Genomic DNA, 26,241 nt, shown 5'->3' with positions numbered 1-26,241 from the left:
CTGTTTCAGTCACAGTAACTCCCTTGCTCAGTCTTGATTGCAACACCACCTTCAATCTCACAATGCATCAGCTTTCTGTCCCCTCAGGCTGAGATGCTTTATCTACAGACTAGAAACCCAGTGCATGAAAATTCTGTACTCAGGTGGGAGGTGTTCCTGAGTTCATCCTGTGTCCTCTCGCAGTCCAGGAGCCACCAGGGGATGTCCAACTGAGCTGCAGTCTGGCCTCCCTGTGCAGGAGGTGACCTGGGGCAGGTCAGGGAATGGCATGGGTGACCCTGCCCTGAATCATCGGACCACAGTCGCTGATGGCCTCCCTCTGCAGGAGGCAACCTCTGTGGGCTGATCTGGGAATAGGGCCCAGAGGGGTTGCCTCCTGCAGAGGGAAACCACCAGCAACCACTGGCCCCACCTCTCCGTGGTTGCTGGTGGTTTTCCTCTGCAGGAGGCAACCCCCCTGGGCCTCTCTGGAGATGGAGAGCAGCTTGTTCCTCCCTGAATAACCTCTTAGTGATAGCCGGTGGCCTCCCTCTGCAGGAGACAACTGGGCAGGTGATCAGGGTATGGTACTGGCCCCCATCGCCCTGCCCCTTGTCACCACCACTCCTGCCCACCTTATTTCTGTCTCCTTCCTCTGCTCACTGGCACATGCCTTGGCTGGCCTTGTGCCACCTGCTTGACGGTCCCACCCCCGCCGACCAGTTGTTCCACCATTCGGTCAATTTGCTTATTACGCTTTTATTATATAAGATATTCTCTTGGCCTGTTTTACTGGTTTTATTCAAGTAGCTGCAAAAATGAGAACTGACCTCTGATTACCCTATCTAAAATATTATATTCATCAACCCAAGAATGGTCTTCTATCTACTTACCTTGATTTCATCTTTGTTTTTTAATCATGATTACAGCTCACCTATGTGTGAATGTTTGTGTATGTGTGTTTACTGTTGTTTTCCCTTGAGTAGAACATAGCTTCATGAATACACTAGTGGCTTTATTATTGTTTTCCCAGGACAAAAAAGGGCCTGGTCCACATAAGTTTTCTGTTCAATGAATGATTGTCTAACATTGGACTTGCACATGCATATTTCCATTCTTAAAATGCAAGGTTTTCAAGGGAAGGAAAACATGATTTATGCATCTCTATTACAGTGATAGCACCAAAAATAATTTTGTAGCATGTAGGCACTCATTAAATAACATAAATTAGTTTGCAGGTAATAGCTATGGAAACACTTATTAACTACCAATATTATCTGGTATGTAAGTGAACAATCTTATAAGAAAGGTACTATTATCTTCATTTAGACATGAGGTAACTAAAGCTTAACACACTGTTCTGTATAGAGTAAAACTGTAATATAACAATAATACATAATGTTGGGTCTGAGCCCTTTTTCTGGGAAAAGGACATCTATTTACAACAGGCATTAGAAGAAGTCACAAGCTGCTGCAGGCAGATGGGAAAGAGTTTACTGCGGACACAGCAGCCATTGCACACACAGCAGTGCTTGCAAACACAGCAGCCAGGCAAAGTAGTCTCACCACCAGCTGGTCAGCAGTATATTCTATACTAGTTCAGACAAAAGAAGCTTCTTATGTAACATCAGTGTTACATAAAATAAAAATGCAACTGTGTAGTATGTACAGTGAAACTACTGCATCATTGTTTTGCACATGCATATAGCAAATGGAACTTTATTTTCTGGTATACTCTGGTCAGGGTTCCCATACTTAGTTAATTTTATTAAAACATAGAACCGGCCTATTAATGTTTCATACAAATAGATTATATACTTTTATCTATATATATTTAAAGAGGTAATATGAAAATTAGCCTGGACACTATAACAGTCACAACTGGCTCAGGTGGAGGCTGCGCACACAGATGGGCCCGGAGTGGAGACACAACACACAGAGGGGGCCGGCCCCTGCTGGGAGATATCACACCAGCAGTCCCACCTCTGGGCATGAGCCGCAGAGAAAACACATTTTCTCACAACTTCTTGGCTAAGCTCTCTATATGCCCCTTGCAGTGTTCTTGGTAACTTGGGTAATAAAAATCCAAGAAGGTGATCTAGGGTCTTTCCACCACACTCCTGGAGGAAAAAAAGAAGGTCCACTGCTGGAGGGCTAAGAAATGTTATATCCTGCACTAGCTGGTTTGGCTCAGAGGATAGAGCCTTGGCCTGCTGACCGCACCGTCCGGGTTCAATTCATGGTCAAAGGCATGTACCTAGGTTGCAGAGTCCTCCCTGGCTGGGGCCCAGTTCAGGGCTCATGCAGGAGGCAACCAATTGATATGTCCCTCCCTCTCACATTGATGTTTCTCTCTGTCTTTCAAACTCTCTTCCATGCTCTCTAAAAAATCAATGGAAAAATATCCTCAGGTGGGGATTTAAAAAGAAAGAAAGAAGAAAGAAGAAAGAAAGAAAGAAAAGAAAGAAGAAAGAAAAGAAAGAAAGAAGAAGAAAGAAGGAAGAAGGAAGAAGGAAGAGAAGGAGGAAAGAAGGAAGAAGGAAGGAATGAGGAAGGAATGAAGAAAGGAAGGAAAAGGAAGGCTAAGGAAATAATGAAGGAAGGAAAGAGTAGGATTACGAAATGAAGGAAAGTCATTAATAAGGAAGCTTATGAGGAATTAAGGAAGGAAAGAAAGTACGTCCGAAAAGAAATAAAGAAAAAGCCCTAAACACTCAGCAAGAATAAATCACGACATCAACACATCTTCATCTCCTATGCACGACACTACTTTCACCATACCTCCACAACCTTTGTCCTTTTTTTTGTGGTGAAGGGACTGGAGTCCATGTTGAAAACACCTTGATGGCTGCAGTGGGCGGCAGTGGCAGCAGCAGAGGTGTGATGGGGCACCTTCTCCTGATCAGCAGGTCGCCTCCTGCAGAAAGAGGCCTACTGATGGATCGGGCCTAAACCATCAGTAGGCCATCCCTTGAGGGCTCCTGGACTGTGAGAGGGGGCCAGCTTGGCTGAGGGACCCCTCCTCCATTGCACAGATTTCATGCACCAGGCTTCTAGTTTAAAATAATAGTAAAAGGTACTTAAATCAATGCCTAAACATTTACAAAACTATAGTACTTAGTAAAGCATGGAATATTATTGGCAAAACTATTACTCCACATGGAATGACAATTTTACTATAGAAATTGTGGTTACCTTAAACAAGTTTGAAGAAACTCTAGTAAAAAAGAAGAAGAAGAAGAAGAAGAAGAAGAAGAAGAAGAAGAAGAAGAAGAAGAAGAAGAAGAAGAAATAGGGAAAGATAGAACTTAAAATATATTTGTACTATTTAATATGGAATAAAAGTCAGTGTAATCCAATGACATGTTTAGTTACCTGGGCTTAAACTGAATAATAATAACTTTAGTTTACTGTTTCCCAGTAAACTGAATAACAGTAACTTCAGCATACTGTTTAAAATAGATAATCTACGTTTATTTACAACATCCCTAGAAAGAGTTCACAGCTGTGTTTCGGATGTGTAAATTAAATTATAGTATATTAAACTATTAAGTAGCAGAGCTAGGTTTCAAACCCAGAGTCTGTCTCTAGAGTTTTGACTCTTAATCTGGGCTTTGCAGACACTCCATGGATAAAGGATTAAAACTTTCCTGTGAAACACGGTTGCCATCCCTGTGGAAAGAGCAGGAGAAAGAGTTTCTGTAGCTTTAAAATTGGTTCTATAAAGCCACTTACATTTCAGGCAAATGCTCTCAAAAACTACACTTATTGTGTTAAAATAAACTTAGTTATCTGAAGATCTGTGAAACTTAGCATATGCTCCACAGTGACATGAGTTAATTTCATTTCCGTCACTGTGAGTGCTCCGCAGGTATGTGGTAAATTACTATGATTCCTGTGGCTGTAACCCATTATCATAGCAGGAAATTACATGAATCTCACAACTGATATGAAATGTACTGCTGCCATTGCTATGCATTAATATCTTAGTAGTTGGCCATTTGTAATAATTCTGTCAATGCCCATCTTTGCAAAGTTTTCAGTCTAGACATGTTAAAGCCATGTGCATGGAATTTCCCCTCATTATTTTCAAGTAGTTATACTGAATTCTAAGATTATCTTTTTATTGGGCAATTTTATATTGAACCTTTTACCAAGAATTGAAAACATGATACTCTAATTATCCTATCTCTAAAACTTAAGAGAAATTTATTCTGTAAAAATTAAAGTCATTTAACAATATATATGAACAGGAAGACAGAGTAAGAAAAATATCTGATAGTATTAACAATGTTCATTTTTCTGTTTCATGGAATAAGCAAATGTTTTATTAAATAATTTTTAACCATATTGATCTCCTCTTCACAGAGATAATTTCAGATAATGTTATATTTCATGGTTATAGTTTTTAAAATAACATTTTTTGAATTATATTAATTATATAAATAAAAATATTTAACCATTTAAATCAAACTTCTATAACATAAATTATATCTTTCCTATCCCACCTTTAATATTGATATTCTTTCCTACATAAAAAATAACTTCCAATTAGCAGATTTAATTGAAAATCCTTGACGATGGTAAATTTAGATAATATATTTATGATGTATATTTTATATTTTAATCCATAATATCTGTTACAAGTCAATTCCTCTGGCTAGATAATCACATTTTCAGTAGTTTGTTAAGCATTTTAAATTATTTTGGTAGTTTTCTCTTTTTGAGGATTTTTTTATTGTCTAAAATTTTACATATGTCTCTTTTTTCCCCAATTGATCCCCCTTAGCCATTCCCACCCCAGGCAAGCTCTCACTGCCCAGTGTCTGTGTCCATTGGTTATGCTAATATGCATGCATACAAGTCCTTTGGTTGATCTCTAACCCTGCCCTCCCTTACCATTTGTCTCTGGATCTATTCTTGTTCATCAAATCATGATAATCATTATATCCCACATATGAGTGAGATCATGTGATATTGATCTATATGCTGTTGCAAATAGTGGAAGTTCTTTCTTTTTTATACTGGTGTAGTATTCCATTGTGTAGAAGTACCACAGTTTTTTTAATCCACATATCTGCTGATGGGCACTTAGGCTGTTGCCAAATTCTTAGCTATTGTAAATTGTGCTGCTATGAACATAGGTGTGCACATATCCTTTTTTATTGGTATTTCTGGTTTCTTGGGATATATTCCTAGAAGTGGGATCACTGGGTCAAATGGGAATTCTATTTTTACCTTTTTGAGGAAACGCCATTCTGTCTTTCACAGTGGCTGCACCATTCTGCATTCCCACCAGCAGTGCATGAGGGTTCCTTTTTCTCAGCATCCTCACCAGCACTTGCTATTTGTTGATTTGTTAATGATAGCCATTCTGACAGGTGTGAGATGGTATAGCATTGTTGTTTTGATTTACAGCTATCGGATGATTAGTGATTTTAAGCATGTTTTCATATATCTCTTGGCCTTTTGAATGTCCTCTTTCAAAAAGTGTCCATTTAGATCCTTTGCCAATTTTTTGATTGGGCCATTTATCTTCCTTTTGTTAAGTCATATGGGTTCACTGTAAGTTTTGGAGATTAAACTCTTATCTAAAATATCATTGGCAAATATGTTTTCCCATGCAGTGGGCTTTCTTATTGTTTATTGATGATTTCTTTTGCTATGCAGAAGCTTTTTATTTTGATGTAGTCCCATTTGTTTATTTTCTCCTTAGTCTCCATTACCCTAGGAGCTGTGTCTGTAAAGATATTGTTATGACATATATCTGCTATTTTGCTGTCTATGGAGTCTTGTAGGATTTTTATGGTTTCCCGTCTTACATTTAAGTGTTTCAGCCATCTTGAGTTGTTTTGTGTTTGGTGTAAGTTGACAATCTAGTTTTCTTTTCTTTTCTTTCTTTCTTTTTTTTTTTGCATATATCTGACCAAATTTCCCAGCACCATTTATTAAAGAGACTGTCTTGACTCCATTGTATGCTCTTGCTTCTTTTGTTCAATATTAATTGAGCATAATGGCTTGGTTGGATTTCTGGGTTCTCTGTTCTATTCCATTGATCTATATGTCTATTTTTGTGCCAGTAGCAGGCAGTTTTGAGAACCCTGGCTTGTTTTTATATAACTTGATATATGGTATTGTGATCCCTCCAACATTGTTTTCTTTCTTTGGATTGTTGTAGCTATTAGAGGCTTTTTTTTGTTTTGTTTTGTTTTGTTTTGTTTTTCATTCCAGATGAATTTTTGGAGAGTTTGTTATATATATTTGAAATATGCCATTGGTATTTTAATGGGGATTACATTGACTCTGTTGATTGCTTTGAGTAGTATAAACATTTTAATAATATTGATTCTACCAATCCATGAACATGATATGTTCTTGACCAGAATTGAACCTGGGACCTTTCAGTCCGCAAGCCGATGCTCTATTCACTGAGCCAAATTGATTTTAGAGAGGGATGGAGAAGGGGAGAGAGAAACATCAATGATGTGATGTGAGAGAAACATCATTGATCAGCTGCCTCATACATGCTCCCTATTGGGGATTGAGCCCCTGCAACCTGGGTATATGCCCTGATTGGGAACTTAACTATGGCCTCCTGGTTCATAGGTCAATGTTGAACTACTGAGCCACGCTGGTCAGGCAAGTTTTTGTTTTTTTAATTGCAACTCTACCATCTCCTACATTTTAATATTATTTTCTTCACCTTTTAAAATTTGTTACTATCATTTCCAAAAATATTTATCATAAATTCCCTGACATGTTATTTCTAGAAATTTTCCTCTTTAAAATATTTTTAAAAAAATTCATTATAAGGTTACTCTCTAACACATAACTATACAAAGAATTGATTTTTTTATTGAATGCCTTCCATATCAAAAAGCACAGTCTGTGCTTTGTTAGTTATATAAGCTTAACATTTTATACATAATATTTAATATTAGTTATTCTTTATAAAGTACTTCGTTTTAGATACAGAAATAGATGTTTAGAAGGAGAAAAAGGACCAAACTAGGAAGCATGTTGGATAGAAAGAATAATGAATACATAATTAAATAAATATGCCTTTTAAAATAATAACATATATAATAATGGATATAATATAAATACAATAGTTATTTAAGAACAGGTAATCTGTCTATCTTTTCTATTACTCAATTTTGATGCAGACCTTGACTCAGTCATTCAATAAATATAAATTGATTGTTTCTGAAAGGAATTATAGAGTATAATGAGAACACTGTTTTGTAAGAGAAGCATTAAAGACATGCATGGATTTATATCATGCACTTAGATGTTTTTTCAGCTGATACTTATAATTTTTCAGTACAGGGATCTTTCTGAAATATGAATTAGTAATCAAAAAACTCTAACATAATGAGCAGCTGTTACACCGCACTTGTAGAGGTAACCTGTATGTATTCATAAAAAATTGTGTATGTCTTTATGATCTTTTGAGTAATGTTCAGTGTACATTTGTTCAACAAAGGTCACCTTATGGCTTCTCTTCTGATTTTTGTAGTGCTCCTTCTAAAGTCCCTCAACCCCTTTTTCAAGAGAACCAGCACCCAGTTTAAAATTAACCTTATACCTTTTTTCGGTAGTTTCTCATGGTAGCACATGAAGTAGAGATATGTCAATGGATATTTTTCAAGTGGGCCCAGACTTTTCTGTCCTAAGTAACTGCCCGCATACTTATTGCTCAGTGCCCTGTTGTTTAGCTGTATTGGAACCCAATTTATTAAACTGGTCTGTTCTTACACATCTTCTGGTTTGCTCACACTTTTTTCTCTTTTTGCCCTATAGAAATCCTAGCCTTACTACCCTTCCACTTATTTTTTTTTCTTATTCTTTTCCTAGGACTTTTCTTGTGGTGCTAATTCTTCCTCTTTCCCCACAACTTTTTTCAGGAAGTCACATAGAGAGCATTTCATCATTTGCTTGTGTGACACGTATGCCATTCCCTCCATCATCAAAGCTTCTGCATAACTAAAATCACACTTTAACTTTTGACTATTCATGGTTTTCTATCTAGGGTTTTTATATATTTAAAAATGCATGTGAAGTTGAATACAACTCCTATCATACAAGCATGTTTAAAAAATCATCGTAGAAGACTGCAATTGGAAACTTTCAAACTATAGCAAACATAAAAGTAGCAGAATGTCTAAAATAAGTTGTCTCATATTGATACCTCAAGAAATATGTGACTGAATGTAACCCCCCCACACACACTGTTTACATCTATTTGTAGTGCATTGGATTTGCATTTAGAGCCAGATATGAAATAGAGCACTATGATTAGATTTACTTTGTTATAATAATATCATACAGTTCTTTGTGGGAGGTAGAAGATGAGGTTACTCAGGTAAGCTTCTACATAAGGTATGCCTGGGCTTTGGCAAAACTGGAATTAAAAAACAAAACAAAAAACCAGATGGAATGAGGGCTGAGCAAAAGCCATTCTACAGAGACAGGGGCAGGGCTCTCTAGAAAATGCATAGATAGTTTCTGAGGAGATTTGGAATTCTTGGGAGCTGTTTTTGAAATATGCTGTCAAGTCAGGTAGAGCATAGAAATGACAAATTCAGTTAAGGGACATATAGCATTGGTTCTCAACCTTAAGCGTCCGTTAGAATTACCTACGTATGTAGTTAAAAACAATTATGAAACACCCATGAATCAGTATTTTAGAAAAGTTTGCTTGCTAATTTTTTATATGAGAACCACAGACATAAGGGAATTAGACAGACTGTGGTCAGTAATAGGGGACATTTGTCCACAGGTATAAAGTTATGGAAACACAGCCCTAGCATCTCAGTACGGTATCATTGATTCCAATTGAGAGGAGAATAACTAACATTAAAGCCATAGAATGACCAAGCTAAACTGTTCTAGCTCTTGTCTCAATCTGGGGGTGTTAAAGAAACTGAGAAGCACTGAGAATGAAGATGGAAGCATCTGTGAACATGAGTTTCTGAGTAAAGACAGAGAATTCAGGGAGGGGATTATAAGGGACACCAGGATCCCATACCATCAAGCTTTCTAGAGAGAGTACCCTTAATAATCTGTGTATTTTTATAACTATGAAAAGTACCAAGACCTACCCAATATTCTTAAACAAGTTTGTTACACCATCCTGGTCCTAACTCTTGTGCTCAGTCTCTGAAATCCTTTGTTGGCTTTCCTTATTAGTAATATTGCCCTGCCCAACCAGCATGGTGCAGTGTTTGAGTGTGGGCCCTTGAACCAGGAGGTCACAGTTCGATTCCCAGTCAGAGCATGTGACAACATGACAGGATTGTAGGCTTGATGCCCAGGGAGGGGCGGGCAGGAGGCAGGTCATCAATGATCCTTATCATTGATGTTTCTACCTCTCTCCTTCTCCCTTCCTTTTTCTGAAATCAATAAAAACATTTAAGAAACAATGATTTCTGTCTTTTCACCCCTGCCTTGGTTTTCTTTTTAGTACAATTATCAAGTCTGGGACATTGTCCTCCCTATGTTCATTAAGACAGTATTAATACAATTATCAAATTTCTGCTGAATACTTAGAGGTTTAGAGATGAGTGTGTGGGGATAGATAGTGGTCATTACTCAGAAGATACTGGCCTACCATCCTAGTCAGGTCCCTTCCAGCAATTTCTATTCTTTGTCTCTGGCCTGCATCTTGTTACTGATGTTGGCTTTCCAACATCAAATCTCCATCTTCTTCCTCCTTGATTTTTTAGTTACAAATGTAATTCTCTTAGTTGACCAATAGTCAACATCAATAGCAACAAAAACCCAAACCCAAACAATTCTATTTCTAATTAATCTCAACTTTTTTACTCTAACTTTTTTATATGATAATAGAAGCCTGTTGCACAAAGATTCGTGTAAGAATGGGTCTTCCTTTCCCTGGATATTGGCACTGCCTTTCCTACTCTGGCCCCCAGAGCTGCCTCTCTCTGCTCTGGTCCCTGGAGTGGTGTCTCCCCACTCCAGTATCTGCTCTGGCCCCACCTTCCCATGCTTTTCAGAGGCCTTGAGCAGTTGGGGGAGTGCAGAATGCCTGTGTCATTGCCATGGTGATGAAGCAAACATTCCTTCCCCAGCCACTTATGCATACGCAAATTAACCCACTATCTTTGTTGAGTTAATTTGCATACTCACTCCGGATTGGCTGGTGGGTAGCATGAAGGTATGGTCAATTTGCATATTTCTCTTTTATTAGTGTAGACTAGAGGCCTGGTGCATGGCATTCATGCACTGGGAGGAGTTGGGTCCTTCAGCCCGGCCTGCACACTCTTGCAGTCCAGGATAAGTTGGGATATGTCCTCTTGGGGAGCAATCACTAGCAGTGATTGTGGCTTCTGGTTGAGCAATGCTCCCACTGTGGGAGCACACTGACCACCAGGGTGCAGTTCCTGCATTGAGTGTTTGCCCCTTGGTGTGCCCATCATAGTGACCAGTCATTCTGCTGTTTGGTCAATTTGCATAATAGGATTTATTATATAGGATTGTTAGAAATATAAGTATGCATATAAACAGATAGATATATCTGTATATATGTCCTTTTGAGACCAGAATGGTCTAAGAATGACTATTTATAAATAACTGGAAGTATAATAACTTTTATAAGTATTTCTGTGCCTGACACTTGATAGCGACACTCTTATTGTAAGAAGTTATGCATCTTTGTGCTTAAAATATTGATATGTATTGTTCTAGCTGGTTTGGCTCAGTGGATAGGGCATTATCCTGCAGACCAAAGGGTCCTGGGTTCCATTCCAGTCAAGGGCAGGTACCTCTGTTGCAGGCCTGGTCAAAACACATTCAGGAGGCAACTAATCTATGTGTTTCTCTCACATCGATGCTTCTCTCTGTCTCTCTCTCATTCTGTCACTCTCTCTAAATATCACTGGAAAATATCCTTGGGGGAGGATTAAATGCACACACACACACACACACACACACGGTAAATGTGAATATATTTCTAAGATGAACACTGAATTTTGAAATTAGTGTGTGCAGGAAAGAAAAATGTAAGAAATATAGAGAAAGAATAGCATGGACCAACTTAATATCATTTAGAACCATTGAATACAAAGTTAATTATCAGCATTTTATAATGAGCAGAACTTGATTCTTATTAACCAGTGAAATGCAAAAGCAATATTGTAAACGTAAGAATATTGATTGTTTTTCTATTATCATCCACAGAATTTTAAGAAATTAAATTTATGTTTTATTAGTTAAATCATGAAGTTATTTTTTCTCACTTTCTTAATATTTTCCAAATCATTTTAATCTATGCCCAAATATATATTTCAGGTTCTCCATCTTTAAAAAAAAGAAAAATGCAAACAGCCCTGACCAGTGTGCCTGAGTTGGTTGACTGTCTTTCCATTCACCAAGAGGTCACTGGTTAGATTTCCAATCTGGGGTACCAGCTCAATCCCCCTGGGGAGTGCAAGAGGCAGCTGATTGAGTCACATTGATGTTTCTCTACTTCTTCCTTTCTCTCTAAAGTCAATACAAACATATCTCTTTTTTTAAATGCACACATTTTCTCCTTTTTTCAATTTCCAAGTAGCTAAAAATGTATCCAAGAGAGTGATTAATACTGCATAAAAAATTCTTAATTACTATCATTGAGGTTTATCAGAATGATAGTTATTAGGTTAAATGCTGATTAATTATTAAAATATAGGTTTTTCAAAAAATATGTTTGAATCAATTGTAACTGGACAACCGAGAGATTCAGGCTTCCTGTCATTACTTGAGCCAATTAAGTAGACAGGGTTGAATTATATTTGAGCATTTATTCCAATAATGCCATTGGTATGGGAGAGCAGTAGGTCATCCCCAAAAATCTGCTGTGCCCCATCCCATAGGCCAGCTGTTCATATTGGGTAGCAGGCAAAGATTATGTGGGAGAGTAAGAATTCTAAGCATAGGCAAGTCAGCAAGGTATAATAATTACAGGTTACTGGCAATGCAGGAGGGGATGAGGTTACCGAGGGAAGGTGCCTCTGGGCACCTCCAGGTCAAGATTGTAGGAAAATAGGGGCTGGGTGTTGCAAAGAGTAGGTGCTTCCAGGACTAGATTGTCCCAACCATAAGGTTGTACATCTTTCCATAATGTAGGCAGTTCTCAGAAAAGGAAGATGGATTGCATTCTAATATTAACTCCCATGTCCCAGGGCATACAACTCTCAGCCAGATTAGAATGTGCTTTCTCTAACCAGAACAGAACAATCATGGTTAAGAGAGCATGATTAATATTTCTTATAATTGTAGCTGTTTTTCAATATTCTACTTCTGCTCCCAAAACAATGACATAGAACTGCTATCTAGAAAATATGAATTAAGAGTCTCCTTTGTATCCTACACTATCTTTTGATGATGGGGATTTTCACTGTGATTATGGTGATTATGCTATTGAGAACAGATTTCAGAGTGACCTTGGTAGGGAGAGGATATCTAGATACAACCAGTTTCCAGTCCTATAATTTGGAACAAGATAACACAACACAACACAACAATAGGGCACTGAGTTCTGTCTGACTTCTGTGGTCTAATAATAAATGCTTGGAGTAAGAATTTACATATCCGAATTGTTGACTTGGGAGACTTGAGTTTTAGAAAGAATGTGAGCTCCTCCTAGTTCAGTATCCCCTTCTGCTGAAGACAACATTGCTTCTGCATACACCTTGCAGAAATTTTTTTCTTTTTTTAAAATTTCTTTATTGATTAACTTATTACAGATGTGTCCTTACCACCCCCCATTTCTCCCCACCCCCATCCCGACTCATGCCCTCACCCCTTTACTGTCTGTAATTTTCTTTAGGAATTAATACAGTGAAAAGAAAGAACCTTTGGACCACCCTCTTCTATATGGCACATGTTTTCATTTACCAAGTCTGCCTTGGGACAGTGATTGTGGCAATAACATATCTGTAATAATGTATGAGCATTACATGTTAGTTCTTGGAGTACAAAAATAGGGTAAATATGGACATTATTTACAATTATATAGTGTAAGGTTTGCAACAGCAGTTTTAATAAATGATTCTTGCTTAGCTGCTGCTATTGTGAAAATGCTCATTTAGGGATTTTGTTTCTACTCTCTTCAGTCCTTAGTAAATTCCAGAATCAGTGACAATGTTTTTGTAAGTGGTCTGAGACCACAAGCCACTACCACTTATAGGCAATTTGGTCTTCATTACAAATTAATGAAGTGATAATTGCTTTCTGAAACCTTTTACATTCAAAGCATCTTGGTGTTGTTTGCATTATCTTTCTGAGATTTATACCTCTGCATTCAAGGACTTGTGATAGTTTGTGGAGTTAGTATTGAGAGGGAAATTGTTAAACCAGAATGAAAGCTCCATAATTAAAATAATAGTTTACATCAAATTATGAACATCTCTCTCTAATCTCATCTTTGTTTCATGACTAGTACAAATGCTGCTCATACATAGCAGAAGAAATTTACAATGAAATCATCAAAGCACAAACTCATATTTATTCTGAAAAGGAAATCTCAAACTAAATTTTTAAGTGAATTGGTTTGTTTTCAAATAATGATGTCATGATCTAACTTTCTTTAAAATGTCCACAGAAAACATTTACTCTATCGGTGTTTGTTGGCTCTGGCTTTACAGCACCAATGGAGAGCCAATGTGAGGACCACAGAGATGCTTCCACATCATAATGACTTTTCAACGCAAGAGTATCAGAGTTTTGAGGAACCACAACTCTATTCACCCTTCCTTCTCCTCCTCCTCCTCCTCCTCCTCCTCTCTTCTCTTCTTCTTCTTCTTCTTCTTCTTCTTCTTCTTCTTCTTCTTCTTCTTCTTCTTCTCTTCTTCTTCTTCTTCTTCTCTCTCTCTCTCTCTCTCTCTCTCTCTCTCTCTCTCTCTCTCTCTCTCTTTCTTTCTCTCTTTCTTTCTTTCTATATATTTTTTTAATCTTCACCTGAGGATACACTTATTAGTTTTAGAGAGGAGGGAAACACACAACCTAGGCATGTGACCTGCCTAGGAATCAAACCAGCAAACCTTCCTTATTTAGGTCTATGCGCTAACTAACTGAGCTACACAAGTCAAGCTTTTTATTTTTCTGGTATTAAACATATACATTAATTTTGCTTCAAATATGACTATACTTTTATAAGTATCTCAGTGTAAAATCCTGAGGATTGAGACTGTCATGTATAGTTTTCTTCTTAAAATTTCATTGAGTGGATGGTTGGAAATGGTGTATTGTTGATTAGTAAAAGCACAGTGTGAATATTTTATTTTCTTGTTTTAAGATATAAATGTGTCTTAAAAATTAAGTCTAAGGTTTTCTAAAATACTCCAAATTTGTTTCTTTGTTGGACCTAAGTCAAAATATTAATAATTTTGTCTCCAGAAAATTATTGCCTTTTTTATATTCTAGATCTTGAATGATAGAGATTATTAAAATAAGTAGTGGTTTTTGTTTTTGTTTATTTTTTAGTTTTGTAGGAGAGGTAGGGAAAATAAGAATTGTTTTAACTATATTGATGGTGGTCCACAAATTAGTTTTGTTAATTTAAACACCTTAATGCAAATAATTTATTTTTTTTCTAATGAAGTCAAAGGACAAATAAATGTCATATTTCTTTTCTTATGGTTATCATCAATTTAATATATTAACATTTAATCTTATTTTGTGACTAGAAGTTACGGATTAAAAGTAATTTTATGTGTTTTTAATAAATACATTAAGAAAAAATGTTAATGCACCTTAAGTGCCATTGATTTTGTTTAAATGTATGTAAAACTTGTTATTCCCTTAATGGAGAAAAATTTAGAATACATTTATAAAGGGATTCACAATGATTGTGCTTGTTCATTTATTTAAAAATTAAGATATATTATCTAGCAAGAACCTTATATGTGTTACTTCTTTGAATTATTTCTACATGTATTATAAGAAAAAAATATTACGCATCTTCCAAAAGATGAAGTTTTATGTTGCATACTACCGAGGATATGAAGAGGCCTAATATTTAGCAAAGGCATTGAAGCAAAACTAAACTTACCTTAACATGTTTTATGAATTAAATATGGTATTTAATAAGGGTTATACAATACATTCTTATGCAATAAGAATGATCGGGGAATGGAAGGCATCAAGGAGAAAAGAACACAGTCCAGTTGGGATAATACCATAAACAAAATAACAATCAAATGTATATTTAAAAATAGTGAAATACTTCATATTGTGAGAACATGGTATATGCATAGTGAAAAATAATTCACTAATCTCGATTCAGACTTCTAGCAAAATATAAATGTAGGTTAGCACCAGTTTTTGGAAAAACACAAATGTCAAACGAGAGTTATGCATAGGTGATGGGGAGCCTATTAATTCAATAATATCATGGTAAAAATTGTGCTTCCGGGCAGCAGTGGGAAAAACTGTTATAATTGTGGAATTGTAAGTAACACAAACTATCTAATGCCAACTTAAAAGCTTCTCAAAATATGTTTTAAGGATCAGAGAGGCAGGGCTTCAGTCTTCTAAAAAGTCTCAAAACATATTAAATGGGGCATCTTTGGCCCTGGCCTCTGCTCAAAGTTTCAATTATAGAAGATAAATAAATCCCAAATACCTGCTTCCAGCCAGTCCTGGCCTCTGCTCAAGGAAGCCTCTGTTCAAAGAGGCGCTGAAAAAAAAAAAAAAAAAAAAAAAAAAAAAAAAAAAAAAAAAAAAAAAAAAAAAAAAAAGAGAAAGAAAAAGGAGGGGCTGGGAGCCTGGATCACTGGGATGTGTGTCCAGCCTGAAAACAGCCTTCAGCTCCTCACCCTGGCTGGCCACACTCCCATAGATATGGATCCCCACAGGGGGCGGGGGGTGGCCAGCCTGCAAATAGCCATTAGCCTGTCACCCAGACTGGCCAGGCTCCCCCCAGCGGGGACCTCAAGCCATGGGTGTGTGGCTGGCCTGCACATCACCACAGGCCCCTCGCCCAGGCTGCCCCAAGAACCATGGGAACCCCCACCCTGATCTGGGACACCCTTCAGGGAAAACCAGCCGGCCCCCATCTGTGAACCAGATCTCTATCCTATCTAGTAAAAGAGTAATATACTAATTAGACTGGGAGACCTTCCAGGAGACCTTTCAGAAGTTCTTCTGGACAAAGCCATGGTGGCAGTCAAGAGGGGAGGGCAGTTGTGGGTGATCAGGCTGGTGGAGGATGCGGCCATTGGGGGTAAGCAGACCAGCATGGAGGCCAGTTGGGGGTGAGCAGGCCATCAGTGGGGTTTAGTTGGAGGTGATCAGGACAGTGGTGGGGGGGGGGGAGTTTGGAGTGAGCAGGCCAGCAGGGGGGCAGTTAGGGGTGAGCAGGCCAGCAGGAGGGACAGTTGGGGGTAAGCAGGCTGGCAGGCAGAGTGGTTAGGGGCAATCAGGCAGGCAGGCAGGTGAGAGTTTAGGCCAGTAGTCCTGGATTGTGAGAGAGATGTCTGACTGCTGTTTTAGGCCCAATCCCTGTAAACCAGCAGTAGGACATCCTTCTAGGGATCCTAGATTGGAGAGGGTGCAGGCCAGACTGAGGAGCACCCCCTCTCCTATGCACAAATTCGTGCACCAGGACACTAGTTTTTAATAACAAACAAACAAAAATATCCAAAAATATCCAATAAAATAGTTTTATAGTGAAGATGCCTGAGTTAAGTGTTTTGCTTATTTTAACATATTTTTATTGATTTCAGAGAGGAAGTAGAGGGAGAGAGAGATAGAAACATCAATGAAGAGAAAGAATCATTGATTGGCTGCCTCCTGCATACCCCACACTGGGAAACCAGCTGGCAACCCAGGCATATGGACTGGCCAGGAATTGAACAGTGACCTTCTGGTGCATAAGTGGATGTTCAACCACTGAGCCATACTGGTCTGACTGAGTTGAGGTTTTAATGCTAGAATATTTTGTGGTCTAATTAAATGCTAAGCAATATTTTCCCTAAATGTCCCACAAACTTCAATGCAATTCACAAGTATTCATCAAAAGCGGAAAGTACTCTGTGTCAGTTAATTCAGAGAACCTTGAAAAAAAAATCAAGAATGTTATAGTATTTCTCTATATCATGACCTTTAATGAGTAACACTAAAGTTTCAGCTTATTTATTTTGATGTTTTGTGACACCCTCATCTTATTTCTTAACTTATTAAGTGCTTCTTTTTTTCTCCTTTGATTCTTCAGTGGGAAGAAATCAGTGGTGTTGATGAGCATTACACACCCATCAGGACTTACCAGGTGTGCAATGTAATGGAACATAGTCAAAATAATTGGCTAAGGACCAACTGGGTCCCCAGGAACTCAGCTCAGAAGGTCTATGTGGAGCTCAAGTTCACTCTACGAGACTGTAATAGCATCCCATTAGTTTTGGGGACTTGCAAGGAGACTTTCAACCTGTACTACATGGAGTCTGACGATGATCACGGGGTCAAGTTCCGAGAGCACCAGTTTACAAAGATTGACACCATTGCAGCTGATGAAAGTTTCACGCAAATGGACCTTGGGGACCGTATCCTTAAACTCAACACTGAAGTTAGAGAAGTGGGTCCTGTCAACAAAAAGGGATTTTATTTGGCTTTTCAAGATGTTGGAGCTTGTGTTGCCTTGGTGTCCGTGAGAGTGTACTTCAAAAAGTGCCCGTTCATAGTGAAGAATCTGGCCATGTTTCCAGACACAGTACCAATGGATTCTCAGTCCCTGGTGGAGGTCAGGGGTTCTTGTGTTAACAATTCCAAGGAGGATGATCCCCCTAGGATGTACTGCAGCACAGAAGGGGAATGGCTTGTACCCATTGGCAAGTGCTCATGCAATGCTGGTTATGAAGAAAGGGGTTTTATGTGCCAAGGTAAGTCCTCCCTAATTTTCCTCAAAGTGGTATTTCTCACCTTAGAGTTTATCGTAGAGTAAGTGAGACAAATTAATTTAACCTATACTCACTTGGCAGCCAAACATGCCTTAAACAGAAAAGAGTCTATTTATAGACAAAGTTTATTCTACTTGATGTGTTGATTCAAAGTTTATTTTAGAAATATTAACATGTTTGAGTATGTGGTGCTGGCATGTACCCCACTAGAGGTGTAACTTCTGCTATTTTTAAGTTTTCCCTGCTATTTAATGACTATGGAAATGTAACTCTAAGAAAAAATAATCCTCTGTCATTTCATGTTGAGAGAAGAAACATCATTGACACTCGGGCAGGTAAACTAATTCTAACAGAGTTAAAGTGTGTTGACTAGGTTTGTGCTTTTCTATCTCATAGTAGAATGTGTTATATTGCTATAAAACTAGTCTTTTCTTATACATTAAAATTTTAAATGTATAAATGCATAGGAGTACGTAAGTACCTAGTCTGTAGAATCTAATCTGTTTTAATACTTTTGTTTGCTATTACACTATGCCAAAGAAGTTCAGTTTGACATTATGGCTTAAGGCCATTCAGTAAACCTCAAATCCACAGGGGAGAATTTATTATGCTTTATATATAAATTTACCTTTATAACAATCTGAACGAAATATAGCATTTTGCTTTTGACTAGAGATATAGTTTATAGAAAAAAATTTAATGAAAACAAATGGTACACGCTAGCCTCATACTTCTTGGTTTTATTTAGATCCTTGGCAATCACCTCTAGAATATTGTTACTAAGTATAGTTTTGAAAGTTCTAAAATTGAAACAACATCCTAGCTACTACTTACTTATATACATGAGTAGAGGGAACACTAAATAGCTTCATTATCCACTTGAATTATGTTTTATTTTCAGTATTATCTGTGACATATGATGTTTGTGAGATTAATTTTAAATGAAATGATTAAGACTTAGTTGAAGAGGAATTAAATATTATCCACCCTCTCTAATTTCATCCCTGTGGAACCAGTCTCTGATACTCATACCTGGAGAGGAATCATGTGTCTCCATTTTAAAATATGTATTAATTTAAACAAAAATATCTCATAAAGTATTTCATTCAGCAAGAAGTCTAATCATTAGATGTTTGAATTTTAAATAATTTTACATAATGCTTTATATCTCATCAGAGTTATAAGAAATAGAAAAGTAAGTATCAGTGAGATAAATAGAATCACATAAAAATGATAATAGACATAAAGGATTCAAATTATCAGCTCATTGCACATGCTGACTTGAAGACAAACATCAGAAGGATTTTTTTAAAGAGTAATGTTAAGTGATATTCAAAAAATTCACAATAAATTTAGAATTGCTATTATTTTACTAACTGCATCTTAATTACCGAACCACTTTTATAAAGTAACTACTATGCTATTCAGTGATGCTCCATGTCAAATTATTCCTAGAGAACACATTGATGTCTGTTTTACCTCTTTGGATTGTGTACTTTATAATATTGAAGGACATCACAGCACCTATTTGATATAGAAATGCTTTATCAAAGTTCAAAAATACTAGTTTTAGAATAAGATATATATATATATATATATATATATATATATATATATATATATATATATATTTTGTATTTAAGCATATACAAACTATTCTAAGAATATATATATTGGAAATAAAATAATAGCAATAATTTTAGTATAAGTGGAGATAGTGAAATGGGATGTGATTGGAATTTAAAAAGGGATGATTTTTTAGTCATGTGATTTGAAGGTGGAGCATAGTCTCAGAATTATTTGTTGACATTTGCTAATTTATCAAGTTCTCAACACCTTGATTCTGTAATAGTGTAGTTCAGCCCAGCTTGAGGCTTGTCATTTTGCTATTGTTGTCAGTTATGGTACTGGTGTTTGTTATGGTTTAATTTCTTAATTTTTAATTTTATGGTCGGTTTTTAATAAAATTGTAGGCTGGTCAGAATAGCTTGCTATGACTCTCACAAATCAGTGTTTGATCACAAGTACTTCAGGCACACAGAAACATGGTAATGTTTCAAAAAGGTAAACATGACAAAATAGCTAAACATGTGTTTCATTAGTTGTTTATTTTGTTGTTTTCTGTTTACAAAAAAATATGTCACTCTTTTGAAAAGCAATCATAGGCTTTTAATTGACTAAAGCAGAAGAAAATGAGACTCCTTCACTTTAGTTCAACAACTTTTATTGAGAACCTACTTCATTCCAAGCACTGTAGTAATAATTCAAAGAATTTTTAAACATTAATTAAGCACTCAGGAGATGCCACACACTGTGCTGACTTGTTAAATAATATTTATGAGTTATTTCATTTCTCTTTGACATAACCTATTGATGTGTACTGTTATTACCTCCATTTTAAAATGAGAACAAAGTTTGATAGTTTAAATGTCTTGCCTTCAGTTCCTTAATAAGTGAGTATGAGAGTTGAGATCTGAAACTAGGCAGTCTGATCCCAGGGTCTGCAGAACTAACCTCAACCCACAAGCTTCCCTATGATTCAGTCGAGTGGTGACAGAGACTAGGAAACCCTCAGGACATGAATTCCACTGGAGTTACAGTTCTGTATATTGAAGAAGGATGAGTGGGGCCACAGAAAGCTGGCACAAAGTAACTAAGAATCTGTTAATACAAGGTTTATCTATTTCAGTATATTTCCCAGATTTTTCTGTTTCTAGATTTTTAAGAAAGAAGATTTGCTAGCCAAATGCCATGTTGTTGGAAGATGAGGTTTAGCCTAATTTAGTAAAATCTGGTTATGTGGATTAACATGCAATTTAGATGTGCATAAAATGTCTGCCAGACTTAACTCAAGAAGGGTTTTTGACAATCTATTAATACAAATTAATAATGTGCCAGGCATAGGGGAAACATGGACAAGTAAGTCATTTTATCTACCTTCTAGGAGCTCACAATCTAGTATGAAAGAAAGATACATAAGTAGATAATTTTAGTGCAAGACAGACCAATAAATCTTCTACCGGGGGTATAGAGGTGCTTTGGTAAATAGGGGAAGAAGATACTCATTTTCAGTATTTCAAAATTATTCATGGGAATTGTTCATTTATAATGAGTAGTCTTTGCTTTGAGATTTTGGACTCTTTACTATTACATTTAGAAAATTTTGGTGTAAAGAGAAAGAGCTAATGACCTTACACAGCTTACACATTTCAGAAGTTGAGTTTTATAATTTGTCTATTGAGTTATTATCTCAAAATGTGGAAAATTCCAGTAGAATTCTGGTTGTTCCATAGGAAGGCCTTATAGAGAGAGGGTTTACATTTCATAACACAGTTATATTATGACATCAAATGAAATATTTTGAATTATCTCTTGACAGTTGTTGGAACACTTATTCAATTATAAAAACATGAAAATCTCTATTTGATTGGAAAATTATATTGATAAAATATTTTGTATTAAAAAAACCTCATCATCATCCAGCTATAAGAAAAACCAAAATTGTCTTTGTATTAGACTACAGTACTATCCAAGGTGTTATCTACTCTCATACATAATGCAAACTTTCACAGTAGCACAATTATTCCTAAAATGAGAAAAAATAAAATCATATGGTATTTGACTTTCTCTGGCTGGCTTATTTCACTTAGCATAATATTCTCCAGATCCATCCATTCTGTTGCCAAAAGTAAGATTTCCTTTTATTTATTTATTTATTTTTTATGACTAGGTAGTATCCATTGTCTATTCCTACTTTAGCTTTTTTATCCACTCATCTGATGGCCACTTGTAGGCTCCTTTCCATCTTGGCTATTGCAAATAGTGCTGCAATAAACATGGGGGTGTATATATTTTTTCGAATTAGTGTTTCAGGTTTCTTTGTATATATAACAAAAAATGAAATTGCTGAGTCATAAGGTGATTCCATCTTTAATTTTTTGAGGAAACTCCATACTGTTTTCCATAGTGACTATACTAATCTGCATTGCCATCAACAATGAAAGAGGGTTCCCTTTTCTCCATATACTTGCCAGCACTTGTTTGTTGATTTATTGATGATAGACATTCTGACAGGTCTGAGGTCAATCTAATGAACAAAACAAACAAAGCAACAAAATAGAAACAGACTCATAGAAAAAAACAGCAGATAGACAGCTGTCAGAGGAGAGGGGGGTATGGGACTAAGTGAAAAAGGTGAAAGGATTAAGCAAACATACAAACAAAAAAACCCCCACTCATAGACACAGGCAACAGTAAGGTGATTTCCAGGGGGGAAAGGGAAAGAAGATAAAAGGTGACAAATGGTGACAGTAGGAGACTTGATATGGTGTGGTAAACACTAATACAATAACAGATAATGTATTATAGAGTTGTACATGTTAAACCTATATAATTTTTTAACCAATGTAACAGCAATAAATTAAATAAAAAATAAAAAGTTTAAATGAGAAAAAGATGAAAGTATCCTTTAATCATTTATTCAGTTATTGAACACTTATTGAACTTCTAATATGTGCTAAATTCTATTAGACATTAGAAAAGGAAGATGAACATTATGACTGTTAAATTAGTTTGATTGTTTAAAAATATGAGTGTGTGTGTGTGTGTGTGTGTGTGTGTGCGTGCACATATTAAGTGAATATATGTCTTAAATGTAAAATGTTTTGGTCTCTGTCTCAAAAGGAACAAATTTTTAACTGAATTACTAAACAAAATTAAGTTAATAGACTGAAACAGAGGTATTAGTATTGTTAAGAAAGGAGATATTGATAAAGAAGGACATGAGTGATGGGAAATTAACATTTACTGCAATAAATGCTTTATGTTGCTGGTCTCTTTTCTTTGCTACCTAAGAAACATGAGAAAGTAGGAGTAGAAAATGCAGTTTTCTCTTTCAAGGATTGGTTGGAGGAAGAAAATGAGGGAGCAATGAAAGGCATAATGGTAAAGAATCATTCAGGAATTGTGTGCTGAGCAAACTCAAAATACTGAAAAAGGCAGCTCTAAGAGAGTAAAAGGTACTAATTATGATAAATTTGGTAAGGTAGAAATGAACATTAAAAATTACACAAGCTTAAACTTATAACAGGGTAATGTAAAGATTAGTAAGAAAAGCAAGAGGTCATGCATCAGACTTGGTTTGAGAGTGCAAGAAGCACTTTCTTTAATATATAATTTTAAAATATGGTTTTTGTTTTAAAAAGTCATTTCTCAACTTAATGATAGAGTACGAAATTGTGGTATCTCTTAATTTACTGTGTGTGTGGCTTAAACCTCATTTAGGTCATGTTTCTGGGATCTAGGCAAACTTTCTGGATGTTGAGAAAATAGTCAAATTTCAGGCTGAGTTGTTTTTATAAGATGTCAATAAACATCCTTTAGAAATATAACATTAAAAGTTAAGAATATAAACCTAAATCATCTGTTATTTGCTTTCATTGATTGACTATCATGTTTTATGTGATTTATTTCATTTAGGAAATCCATCATACTTTTTACATTTCACCATAACTCTTTTCATTTTTTAAGGTTGGAGGTTTGGGAAAATTTCACATTAATTCCAAGGGGACCTCATGATCCTTATTGTTTTTTATCTTGGCTAATGAATTCTATTATCTGCTTTGATTCAGTTTGAAGAGAAGAAATGAGAATGCTAATGGCTTTTTATATAGTCAATTAATTACATTTGAGGCAGATACCAGGAGGTTACTATAAATATTCCTGCTCCTACAAACTTTGTTTAGACTTAATGTACCAAGTACCTTATTAATGTCACTGAAGAATCTGTTGCTCTGTGTTTTATCTCTGTGCATTCATTGTGGAATGTTAACTTTCTTCCTTGTTCTTGTACATTAGCAGCTTTATAGAAAAGTGTGTTTGATGTGATGTATCAAGGCATGGAGACTTGTTGAGGATTATTTGTAATTATGTTTGTTTCACCTAAGATTTAACAATACCAACTCTTACTCTCCTCTTGCTTCTCTGTCAATTCAGAAACTGTCTTTAAGGAGCTGTCAAGGTTTCCATAACAGAAAGATTCTGCTTGCTTTGACAGAGGAGCTAGAGAAAATGAAACATCTCAGTAGAAATTTCTTAGCACCTACTGAGTCTGTGTGCACCTTCTTCAACGCAAGGTGTTCTTTTATTGCAATGAATTCAGAAGCACTCCTTTTCAGTTTTCAGACAGGAAGTTTCTTGTCTTTTTGTTGGAACATTGTGCTTAGAACCTGGTAGAATACAATTAAGTTCTCAATTAGACAATTACTGAGTGAATAAATACTAGGGATCTTCTATGCCAACTATGTATTCTTACAATGTAAGTTCTGGAGAGAACATTCTATATATTAGTTATCTTTGAATTCATAAGACCTTTTAGAAAGACTTGAACATGAAAATGGCCATGTTTGTAATTTGAAACAAATGCATTTGTTAGATCACATATAGTTGCAATAATTAAATATTAGATGTTATCTGAATTATCATTATAGTGATGAATAAATGAAGTAGAATAATAACATTTCATATGCCTGAGAGAATGCTTTTTCTTTTATAAATTTATGATATTATTTTTCTGACTTACGAAAGTGAATTAACACTGGTTTAAAACCTATAGTGAGAATATCTGTTTATGAAGATGCTGAATTTTCTCCCTTAATTTTATACATTTAGTTCTTAATGTATGGATTCATCTTTTAATAACTGCACTGTAATAATCAAGTCTTTTACCTTGAATTAAAAAAATTTTATTTGTTTTCCCTTAGCTTAAAACAACAGTCCTTCATTCCCACTCTGCCTTTAGCATTACACAGCCATGACTTTTCAAATCAATTTAATTTAATAAAAAAATATGCCACTTTTAAGCAATAATCTAAATAACTTTCAAATGAATTAAACAGATACATTATGGCATCTTACTAATAACTATAAAGCCTCTGATTCATATAAGTTTTTGTCTTCTCACCAATTTAGATAATAAGTTATTGCAACATTAATATAGTGCAGAAATTCGCCAAGTTTGTTCCCAAATTTCAGTTTTTATTTTGTTGTTCTATTTAACAAAACTCTCCTGCTGCGTAGTGTCTTAATGCTTGAGCTCAAGAATTCCAAAAATTCTACTGATCAATTGTATGGCTAACCAGTTTAAGCCTCAGTTTTTTTCACCCACAAATTTTACCCTTTAGAATTGCCAACCAATGTTTTGCTTATCCCAATGTAGACTACCTAGCACTGGATGAAAGGTATTTGAACCTCATTGTTATTATCTGTCATCAGCATTATTGAATATATTGCCTTTTCTGCTTTTTTGTTTTAATTTGTATTAAAACACTTAGATAGGGAGCTATTTTAATTCTCTGTATGTTACCTTAAACCTTAGACTTTATAGATATATCTTGAGGGAGAGAAAATATCTTACAATGAATTTTTATGATTATGTATTTATGATTTCATCACTGGCTATCCACCTACTTTCCAACAAGATTCTTCCTCCCATCTCACCCCTCTCCACACCCCAGGATATTCCATTTTTAGTTCCATTAAACCTCTAACCTATTCAATCATAGAGGATATTTCCTCTATTCTCTTATGTTTAGCTTTTATATTTCTCCTCCTTCTTTTAAACAGTTCTTGATTTTTCCCATCTGGCATATGTCTCAGTGGCTTATTGTTTCTAGCATGGGTCTTTCCATTGGTTTTTCAAACCCAGCCTTGAATTTTTACATGGAGAGTTTTATAGTGTATAACTAGAAAGATACTCAAGTTTTAGCGATTTAAGAAAATATAGTTTAGAAAACAAGCAAACAACAGTAGCAAAATAAAAAAATGCTACATTTCAATAACATTAAATCTCGAGTTATTTCACACTGTGATCTGTTCTAACATTCATTGTAAAAAAAGATTTGATTACAGAGTTGGAGAAGATATAACAATAAATAATATTCTTACCTTGCAGAAATTATGTGAATCAAAAATAAAAATAAGTAATCCATAGATATTAATATAATATTTATCTAGCCATTTTACTTAACTCTGTGTAGTGCTAACTATATCTATTTGACTTATTTCAGGTATTTATTACACATAATTGAGAATCACCCAAATAGTAGAAAAGGCAGCAGGAAAAACAATATAAATTGTATGAAGTAAAAGTCAAATGTGCTCACATGATTTACTATGTGATATAACTGGAAACTTTCAATAAAATTATGTGGGTGAACTGTCTAAACAGTAATTAAAAACTTGTTTCAAATATGAAAAAGAGAGGAAAAATAAGGGAGCATATTTTGTTTGTGACTTGTTTACCTATGTAGTTTATCTTTGAATCTATATAAAAACAAACAGTATAAATGTGAACCATGGATTTGCA

General features: G+C 35.7%; 1 protein-coding gene across 2 annotated transcripts in view; it reads left to right on the top strand.

Annotated features, from left to right (window-relative positions):
- Positions 1–26,241, top strand: part of EPHA3 (EPH receptor A3) — a 342,182-nt gene that overhangs the window by 83,874 nt on the left and 232,067 nt on the right. For both annotated transcript variants that reach the window (XM_036446292.2, XM_036446293.2), the window contains exon 3: positions 17,198–17,858. In XM_036446292.2, the coding sequence (XP_036302185.1) occupies positions 17,198–17,858 (661 nt within the window). The remainder of the gene's footprint in view (positions 1–17,197; positions 17,859–26,241) is intronic.

This window comes from Pipistrellus kuhlii, unplaced genomic scaffold (assembly GCF_014108245.1).
Source record: "Pipistrellus kuhlii isolate mPipKuh1 unplaced genomic scaffold, mPipKuh1.p scaffold_m20_p_2, whole genome shotgun sequence".
NCBI lineage: Eukaryota > Metazoa > Chordata > Mammalia > Chiroptera > Vespertilionidae > Pipistrellus > Pipistrellus kuhlii.
Note: the sequence above shows the minus strand (reverse complement) of the source record. Positions and strands in the feature narration are given on the sequence as shown.